General features: G+C 26.2%; 1 protein-coding gene across 1 annotated transcript; it reads left to right on the top strand.

Annotated features, from left to right (window-relative positions):
* Positions 1-571: 571 nt before the first annotated feature.
* On the top strand, positions 572-7,974 carry LOC112591945 (RNA polymerase-associated protein CTR9 homolog). Its single transcript, XM_025335910.1, has 17 exons — positions 572-831; positions 2,791-2,889; positions 2,967-3,206; positions 3,289-3,861; positions 3,917-4,036; positions 4,120-4,251; positions 4,317-4,495; positions 4,556-4,764; positions 4,830-5,011; positions 5,131-5,311; positions 6,212-6,360; positions 6,496-6,612; positions 6,683-6,828; positions 6,896-7,294; positions 7,377-7,491; positions 7,550-7,675; positions 7,815-7,974. Exons 1-17 carry the CDS (start codon positions 790-792, stop codon positions 7,818-7,820), a joined length of 3,015 nt encoding a protein of 1,004 aa, XP_025191695.1. The 5' UTR covers positions 572-789; the 3' UTR covers positions 7,821-7,974.
* Positions 7,975-10,642: the final 2,668 nt, after the last annotated feature.

Below are 10,642 nucleotides of genomic sequence, written 5' to 3'. Positions count from 1 at the left end.
CAGTGTCGTGTATTTACTAGCATAATATCTGTTAGCACTTGAGCTGTACGTATTATTTGTATCTGAGACCCAACTTGTATGTCTCGCTAAAACTATGTGAAGTATAATATTTTAATGGATAGTGAGAGAATCGTCTACTTTGGGATGTCAGAACCAACATAAAGTCAACATACAATTCTCAAAAAATAAAAGCAATAAACTTTTAACGAGTGTTTTGTACTAAAAATTTAAAAAAATCGGGGTCTAGCTTATGAATCAAATTGTAATTTATATTATCCAAAAAAGTCATAGCGTACGATTGGCTTTTTTATAATTTTATTACCGGGCCAGATTTTGTATTGTCCACCGAGGTGTGAGTGGAACAAGTGGACAACCATCTGCAAGGCGCGACAGTACATAATACTATCGATTGTGTGAGTAAGATAAGCAATGTCGTCAACACTTGTGGCTATTCGTTGCCTATAATATGGTAACACTTGTTGATGTTCCGAGTAGTGGTTGCTGTTAAAATCATTTAGGTTAACGTCACTAATACTATTATTTTTTTAATACATTTTTGGTTTTTGTGTGTATAGTTTGTGATGTACTGAAAAAATTATTAACTTGTGTTACTGTCGCGATAATTTATAACGAGTCTAGTCTAGTCTCTCTGAGAACTAAGAACGATTTTATACAAACGTGTGTTACGGAATTTGTGAAACGTTAATTTTTCACTCGCTGTATTTTTCGAAAGTCAAATTTCCGCCAGTGGTTGTCGTTTCATTGTCATTTTGTTTACCATCACGGAACATGGCTAACACGATCGAAATACCCCTGAAAGATATGGATGAGGTATGTGTGCTTGTTAAATGTTGTTTTTATCATCCGGGTATTTTACATGTGCGCGGAAAGGAATATAATTCAACAATTGAATATAAATTAAGTACAGTTTTTTGGGCACGATTTTATTAATTACTCGAAATGGAAGTACCAAAATAGAAGACCAGAAACCGTCATGTTCGGTTTGCAAGTTGTAGTTGTTTGTCTTTTGATGTGTAGTGTAACTAGATTAATATTATGTTTGTGTGTATTGTAGGTTTGATATGAAGTTTTGGCTTTGTAATCTAGGCTATACTAGCTTTAGTAAATTATTATACTATTATAGATTTGATTATTATTGAGAATTTTTTAATTTTCACTTTCCAAAAGTACTAACAAGATACAATTTCCTACCAATAACCTCCTATGAAGTTGATGATCAAAGCATTGTTCCTAATAGAATTAAGTTTTTAGACACAAAACAAAATACAGTAAGTCCTCGTTTAACGTCGCCTTATTTAATGTTTTACTATTAGTTATAGAAGTTTAAGTATTTGTGTTTCGTTTAATTCTGTAACAATTTCAGTATATCATTTTTAATACATATTTAGGTAGACAAGTACATCACACTGTTATTATATTCATGTTTGCTTGTAATTAAATTTTGTTGACCTTTTTTAAAAAATACTGTTATTGATTTTATTGACATGTTTATTATAATATGTATAGTGATATGTAATAATGTAGGTATTTGTTTTTTATTTTATCGCTAATCAGTTATTCGATAACATATGCTGTTCACAATACAGTTTTGTGTACATACAAGTACATATGCATTTTTTTTATCATATAATTGTAAAACAATACATTATTATTTATTGGCAGAAACATATTACAGTATATAAAAAGTGTTTCATGTAATGGTTTTTCAGTTTATGTCGTAGTTTCTGGGAACCCAACACTTATCATTGTAAGATACTATATTTTTTACATGGTTTAATATCTATATAATAGTAATTATTATTAGTAGTTGTTGTAGTTTAATTATTGTGCATGAAAAGTAAATACATTTTAATTATTAATATCTCATATTTATATAAATTTTAAAATAATAATGATTGATAGTTTGAAGAAGTATAGTTTGTAACATACTTAGAAAATGGTATATATTGAAATATAATATTATAGTTTAAAATTGTATACCTAGGAATATATTATATATATTTTTTTATAAGCCTATTTTTTATTTAAAAATATTTTTAATTTATGTAGACATTGTTATACCAGGTGACTTATACAGTCACTAAACATTTAATAAGCCAATAGTGAGTGAATAATAAATATTATTTAATGATTCAAGGTTAACCTATTAAATGAATAAATTATTTATGCAATTTGGTATTAATTTTTTTGTTTTAAATTATATTTTTGTTAAATACATTTAATCTTATAAAATTAATTTAGTGGTTTCTAAAATATATTTAAATGATACAGAAAAAAATCAAAGTTTATTATTATTCATTAAATATTTTTATTTAATTAATACATAAATGATTAATAATTGTTTATAAAAAAAAAAAAATTCAAGGATTTAATCATGAATCAAATTCAAGTTTGCTTAAAGATATTGGTCTGATTTAAAAATAATTTATATTTCAAATGTGTAATATTTTATTTAATAATAAAAATATTGTTTTACGCATATTACCTAATTATTAATATTTTTATGATAAATCTAAAATGCCACTTAACAATAAAAAGTTTATTTAAATATATAAAACAACTAGAGTATACCAAGTAATTAAAAACATTAGTTGGGAAATATAACTGTATTATAGTATATTATAACTAGGTCAATGATACTTGTACTATATTATTTTAACTACCATTTTATGTTTACATTTATACAGTATAAATAAAATAACGTTGTATTTAGTATACAAAGATATACTGTTATTTTAATTAAAAATTATTAATCGACTTTTTTATTAGATTATTGAAATACATACAAGTCGATTGCCAAACTTTTACGAGCTTCTTGATATTTTAAAAATCGAACGTTCAGATTTACATATATGGGTCAATTTAGCAGTATGTTTTTATGTTTTATTATATTTTAAACATTAATATGTGATAATGATTTTATTTATTTTTTTGAACAATTTTAGTTGGAATATTATAAAAAAAACAATTCAGTTGCTTTTGTTAAGTTGTTGGAAACATCACGCATTCATTCAAGTTTAGAATATAAAGACAGTGTTAAAGATCAAATGAGAGTTTTAGATATGTTAGCAGCATATTATGTACAAATGGCTAATCGAGAAAAGAATAAAGATAAACGTATCGAACTCATTAATAAAGCAACTCAACTATATACAATAGGAGATAAAATAATGATGTATGATGTGGTAAGAATCTATTTATCACTAGTTATCTACTAAATGTTAAGTAAATCTACTTAGGTGTTTTATATGTTTTTAAACTTTGCAGGATCATTTATTGGGTCGCGCTTTTCTCTGTTTAGTGAATGGTAATAGAAATGACCAGGCTGACACACAATTCAATTTTATATTGAATCAGTCAAAGAATAACATACCAGCTCAACTAGGCAAAGCATGTATTGCGTTTTATAAGAAGGATTACAGAGGATCCCTAGCGTATTTTAAAGAAGTTTTGCGATCCAACCCTAATTGTCCTGCTGATGTAAGATTAGGTTTGGCATATTGTTTCTTGAAACTGGGAAATATAGAAAAAGCATGTTTATCATTTGAACGTACTTTAAAGTTGGATCCTAAATGTGTTGGTGCACTAGTTGGTCTTGCTATCATGAAGTTGAATAATGAATGTTTTAGTGACATAAAATTTGGTATTAGTTTGCTGTCTGAAGCTTATAAAATTAATCCAATACATCCATTGGTGTTAAATCATTTATCTAATCATTTTTTCTTTAAAAAACAATATGATAAATCTCAAACACTTGCTATTCATGCATTACAACACACAGAAAATGACAATATAAAAGCTGAGAGTTGTTTTCATGTAGCTAGATCATATCACGCAGAGGTAATATAATTATTATTGTTAAAAAATAACTTAACTTTTATAAAATAATTTTTAGAATGATTTTGAACGAGCATTTCAATACTATTATCAAGCCACAAAGCTTGCACCTATAAAATTTGTACTTCCATATTATGGTCTTGGTCAAATGTATATTCATGGAGGCGATATAAAAAATGTAATATTTATTTATAAAATTTTATTTTCTCTAATTTAAAATTAAATACAATTTTTGATGGATTTAAATTGTAATTTGTTCAGGCTACTAAGTGTTTTGAAAGAGTTCTTAAAACTGAACCGGAAAATTATGAAACTATGAAAATCCTTGGGTCAATATATGCTGATTCAAAATATCAACAGGAAAGAGATATTGCAAAAAAATATTTAAAAAAGGTATTTAATAAAACTTTTAAGTTATTTGTTTTAAATAGTTTTTTTTTTGTTTTTTAATATCCTAGGTTACTGAATACAATCCAGATGACTTGGAGGCTTGTGTTGAACTTGCTAAGATATTAGAACAATCTGATCTAAAAGAATCTTTGACTGCGTATAATACAGCTATAAATTTACTGCGTAGAAATCCGAATAATACAATTCCACCTGAAATACTTAATAATGTTGCAGCTTTAAATTATAGGTATGGAAAAAGTAAAAAAATATTTTTATTTTACAATCATACAATTTTCTAATATTACAGATTAGGAAATTTGGATGAATCTCTTTCTCAACTAGAAGAATCTTTAAGTCTGTTAAAAAAAATGACCATAACTGACCAGGAGCGTTATAATTCTATAGCTGTTACAACTAGTTATAATTTGGCAAGGGTTTTGGAAGCACAATTTCAATTTCAGAAAGCTGAAATACATTATAAAAACATATTGAAAGAGCATCCTAATTACATTGATTGTATACTGAATATTTATTTCTATCTAATTTTAAGAACTGTTGTTATGTTGAATTATATATTATAGGTTATTTACGTTTGGGATGTATGGCTCGAGATCGTAACCAAATTTATGAAGCTTCTGATTGGTTTAAAGAAGCATTGCATATTGATAATGATAATTCCAATGCCTGGTCATTACTTGGAAATTTACATTTTTATAAAAACGAATGGGGTCCTGGTCAAAAAAAATTTGAACGTATTTTAAATGTTTGTAAATTATATTATCTTTTTTTTTTTCATTTTTGGACCGTTGACGCCGCATAAACTGCTTGCATATTGATATGATATCTATCCAAAGGTAGTATAACTTTTTTTTTTTTTTGTAGAACTCGTCAACATTAAATGATTCATATGCATTGATTGCTTTGGGAAATATTTGGTTGAAAATGCTTCAAAACCCAAATGCAAATAAGAACTTACAAAAGAAACATCAGGATTTGGCTATGCATTATTATACCAAAGTATTGAGATACGATTCAAAAAATATTTGGGCTGCAAATGGAATAGGTCAGTGATGATAACATTTTTTAGTATTAAACTTTTATTTTATTTTGTTAGTTTTTAAAATTTAATAAATGTATCTTTTAATTTAACGAATATAAGTTTTTATTATTGATATAGATATCTTAAAGTTAGTAGGTTATTATAATATAATGAAATTTATTATTAAATTTGTTTCGTACCTTTAGTACATGTCTGGAGCTTACCAAGATAATTTATTTCTAATAATTTCTTTATAATAAGTGATTCTTATATCTTAGCTGTACTTCCATTTTCCAATTAATGTTAAGAATATAAAAACTTGAACAAAGAATTTTTAAAAATTATAAACTATTACTATGATTGCATGATAAATTACAATAGTGTTTGATAAATGCACAACATGTTGGTATTTTATTAATATTTTTAATACATATTTTAAGTATAATATGTTCCCTGTCACAATAATAAATAAGTGAAATATGCACTTAATTTAAAAATTCAAAAGATTTTCATAAAAATTTTCATTCTCTTAAATTAACGATTATTTATGATTATTGTTTTTGTTATTATCACAAATATTAAGAAATGTGTTTTAAAATTTAATTTTATACCGTGATATTATCTATGCATTTGTGTTTAAGGTATTTTGACAATACCATTGCATTTGTATTTGTATAGACTTTCACTAACATGCATAGAGTATATTTTTTTTTGTACCTAATGAGTATTAAGTCTCACATCATTCTTTGTCAAAAATGTCAGGTGATTAAAATCTATTAATTCTTAGTCTATAATATTAATCATTTTTATTCTTGTAAATTTTGAAAAAGATGCTTCTCATAGTGATTTTCTTTTTAATTAATATAATTTATATTTATTAAATATTATATAAATTAAGTGTTTTTTTTTTTTTTGTTTGGTAAGGTTGTGTTTTAGCTTATCAAAATTGTATTAATGAGGCTAGAGAAATATTTTCTCAAGTAAGAGAAGCTACCGCCAACTTTCCTGATGTCTGGTTGAATATTGCACATATATTTATTGAACAAAAACAATATATGAGTGGTATTCAAATGGTATGTTGAAATTAATCCATATAGTATGATATGTATTATGTATACATTTATAAATTGTTAATAAATAAGTATTTAAAATAATATTTTATTAATATTTATATATATATAAATTATGATTATTTTAAATCTTTTCAGTATAAACATTGTATAAAAAAATTTTATAAATATGATAATGTTGATGTTCTGCAATACCTTGGACATGCATATTACAGTGCTGGAAAATTTAAAGAAGCAAAAGCTGTATTTTTAAAAGTTAGTTAGCATATTTAATTCATAGTTAACTTATGAGATGTATATTTAACTTCATTAAAACTAATTTCAGGCTCGTAGAGTTGCTCCTCAAGATATTGTCATAGTTTACAATGTTGCTTTGACTCTACAAAAACTAGCAGATCAAATACTGAAGGATGAAAAATCTAACTTGAAAATTATACTTCAAGCTAAACGTGAACTTGGATTATCACAAACGTATGATTATTAAAAAAATGACTGATTTTAAAAGTATGAATTGTCTTTATTATTAAATTATTTTTAGGTACTTTGAATACTTGTCTATTCATGGCAATCATGTGCAATATGACATCAAAATGGCCCGCATTGAAGCTAATTGTTGTCAAGATTTAATGAATCAAGCTGATTACCAAGTGAAACGAGCATATCAGAAGGATATGGAAGAACGTGAAATCCGTCAAAAACAAGAAAAAGAGCGAGAACTACTTAGAATCAAACAAAATGAAGATAAGGCAAATGAGTTGTTACTCAAAGAAGAATTAAAGAAAGAAAAATTGAAAAAACGCCAAGAATATATAGAAAAAACAAAATATACGTTTATTAGAGCTTCGAAAAATCATAAAATTAAAAGAAAACCCCGTGCGAAAAAAGGTTCAAATCATGAGCAGGAGGAAAATAAATGTCCTAAAAAATCAAAAAAAAGGTAATTATGTGTATTTAGGTTTTTACCTATTATTTATGTAAGATAATTTATCAAATTTTTAATTCCTGCTTTAATGTAATAGTCAAGCTGATAATAGTGCAAAGAAGAAGAAAACGGATTCAAAATGTAGAAAGAATATTAGTACTTCAGCCAAATCTACTTCTAATAATGCACAATCATCCAAGAGAAAAAATTCGGTAATTTAAATTTGTAAACAATATTAATTGCTATATTTCATAAAAATCTCATGTTTAGTCGAACAGTTATAAAAAAGTCTCCATGACATCTAAACAGAAACTTAGAATTGTTTCTAAAGAAATCATATCAACTAGTGAGGATAACAGCAGTGATGATGAAGTAAAAAAAATAATTATCAAGACAGTGAGTACAAAATAAATATTTTGTTGTTATTTTAAAATTATTACTTTATATTTCTTGTATACATAATCTAAAGAAATATTTTTGCTTAACATATTAATCGACAACATTCAATAATTATTCATATCATTTAAATTTTCAGCTTTAAATGTGAGTCCATCTTCATCATGCAGGTCTAGATCAATATTGGTGACTATGTATTTTTCAATATTTTATGATTGATAAATATAGCATTATGACCATGTAAAAACTAAAGAAACACATTGTAAAATTAATACATTCATCTCAGAATTTAAAATATAATTAGAAAATACAGTGTTTAAAATTTGTATTTTTAAAGCATAAGTGAAATATTTTTTATTTTATTATGTAAATACATTTAAATTATATTAATTAGCTATGACTATGTATTTTGTGTGAATTTTTTAATTATTAAGTACAGTGATAATATGATAATATTAAAGTATAATTGTTTGATTATGATATAGAATTAAAATATTGATAACATAATCTTAACAATAGAACTAGAATTAGTTAATTGAGTTTATATTACACTCTTATAAGCAGTTTATGAAAATATTTTCATGTATGAAAGAGAACCACTTTATAATCATAGACCGTAGTTGAGAATTGAGGTACTAAATGATATTATATGATACAAAACACAAAAAAATAATAGAATTTTGAATAATAATAAATATAATTAATTTAATTACTTTAGTTGAAAGTATGAATACCCAAGTTTAATTTCATATGTTAAAAATAAAATGTACAACTACTTAATACTATTATATATACAAATATTAAATAATAATAAAATAATAATAATAAATAAAAATAAACTTAGCATCAACTAAACAATTATGTCTTTCAAACAAAATTTTGTATTAGAAAGCTTATGAGGATATTGGTATACGTATCAGTTTCTTTATCAAAAAAAACAGCTAAATTTTGGCTGAATTCTAATAACATTTGAAAAGTTATTTTGAATAAAATTGTAAATATTTCTAAATATTAATCTAGAATAAAATCGTAGGCTAAGAAATCAGAAAATCTTTTGCCAAGTTCTCATTCACTTTGTAACGAGATATCGTTACTCGATATTTAGCGATAATCATCTATGATCTAAAGCGCTATTTTTCAAGTCGTCTGTCGCCATTAGCACCTATTGCTGACAATAGATGGCGCTCATTGGGGCGGATATTTTCCTTCAAGTTTGAAATGATAAAAGTGATTCGCTGGGCCTAGGTTACCCATCTGTGTATAGCTCTATTTTTAGTTGGGTGTTAATCGGTACTGTCTAAACTCATCCTGATGTGGATGCTCCATCCATGCTTATGTCGTTAAAATCGTCAATGGAGACCATGATAGAGAAGTTTTGGAATGTTGAGGAACTTGAAGTCACTCTACCTCGGTTCACTGAAGATGGCTTGTGTGAGAAACTGTCCAGGTCTGAGGTAACTCGCGCAGCTAAAGTCGGTTTTTGTTCCCTTTCCCTTCAGGCCATAGTGGATTTCAGAAGAGTTTCTGGGATCACAATAAGTTGCCTTAAATCGTTTCTTCTTGGAGCTAAAATTGTCCTAGGATAATAAGATTTTGTACTAGGTGTATTGCAAGTTTATGTTCGAATATGAAGAACTGAGCCATATGAGTCGTGCAGAAGATGTCGATCAATATTTTACACTGCATCATGCGTTCTAAAAGTTTAAATGGGACAATGTGAAGTTAAAAGTAGTATAAAAGTGCCATTCTGGACTCTCACTAAACCAGTCCTTTTTGGTTGGCCCAAAGCTCCAGTAGGACATTGTTAATGTGTTAACCGGATTTAGAGTACATAAGGTGGCATTTACAACCGAAATTATACAATGTACCGTCAAATTGACGTGTTGACTCAATATGGTAGATATTGAAATGTTAAAGAGTATAAGATTATTTATTTAATGTTGGCTATTAATATTATATTTAAAAAACATTTACATAGGAACAAAATCAATTAAATCAAATAGGTTTATATCTTATTTTTGTGGTTTATTTTATCAAAGGAAAAATAATTTTTAAACTATGTATCCTAACAATGATAATATTAATATAGAAAAAGGTATTAAAGCTATAACACTTTCAAAAATGATAATAAATTTTACAAAAATTTGTCAAAACTTTACAAATACGGTATTGCTCAAAGAACCAAAACATCAAGATTCCGAAGAAAACGAACTTTTTGCATTAAATACAAGACCTATGTATCAAGATATTAAAACCAAAAACTGTCAGTTACCTAAAATACAGACACCAGATTTAGAAATTACTAAGATCGAACCGCTTCAGGAGACTCAAAAATCTCCTGAACGAGAAATTTCAGAAAACAGGCCGCCTCCAGTAACTGAAATACCAATAGTTCAAAATATTGAAGATGAAATTTCAACAAAGAAATCTATTGAATTCCCTGAAATCTCAAAAAAAACGTGTATGCGGTAAAGTTATATTGGTGGAATCACCGATATTTAGAAGACAAAGCTTATGGATAACACCTATGCCTTCATCCGCCTTTAAGGAACATTATGAGTCAATACCCAAAATAATGAATATTAAATATAAAAACTAAAATTAAGAATTAAATAAACTAATTTTGTATTTTTTTTTTTTTTAAGCAAGAAAAGTTTATAAATCTTAGTCTAATAAGATCAAACTTTAAACTAAAAATAAATATTTTTAGGTTATACTGCTGAAATTTGTAGAAAACAGCTTGGCATGATGGTAAACTGCAACTGTAGGAAGTTTGATGTACGAGTTTTTCAATGCAGTAGTGGTTTTGAAGGCAAGGCAAGTGTAGCGGCGCCTCACCTGAAATGATGTAGTAAATAGTATTCAAAAAGAATACTTCTTGGATCACCGATAGTATATATTTCGCTAGTAATTTTTAACGATTTTATAATTTTATTTGAGAAAAAATCTTTATGAAGTTTAATAGTA

This window comes from Melanaphis sacchari, unplaced genomic scaffold (assembly GCF_002803265.2).
Source record: "Melanaphis sacchari strain LSU unplaced genomic scaffold, SCAv2.0 Contig14_pilon_pilon, whole genome shotgun sequence".
NCBI lineage: Eukaryota > Metazoa > Arthropoda > Insecta > Hemiptera > Aphididae > Melanaphis > Melanaphis sacchari.
The sequence above is the reverse complement of the archived record's forward strand: the minus strand, read 5'-3'. Positions and strand labels throughout refer to the sequence as shown.

Bases quoted from the DNA above. Each gene is read 5' to 3' on its own strand.
- LOC112591945 (XM_025335910.1), top strand. From the start codon at position 790: ATGGCTAACACGATCGAAATACCCCTGAAAGATATGGATGAG. The intron at 5,012-5,130 runs GTTTGTAAATTA...TTTTTTTTGTAG, and splicing joins AATTTGAACGTATTTTAAAT to AACTCGTCAACATTAAATGA. The intron at 7,295-7,376 runs GTAATTATGTGT...TTAATGTAATAG, and splicing joins CCTAAAAAATCAAAAAAAAG to TCAAGCTGATAATAGTGCAA.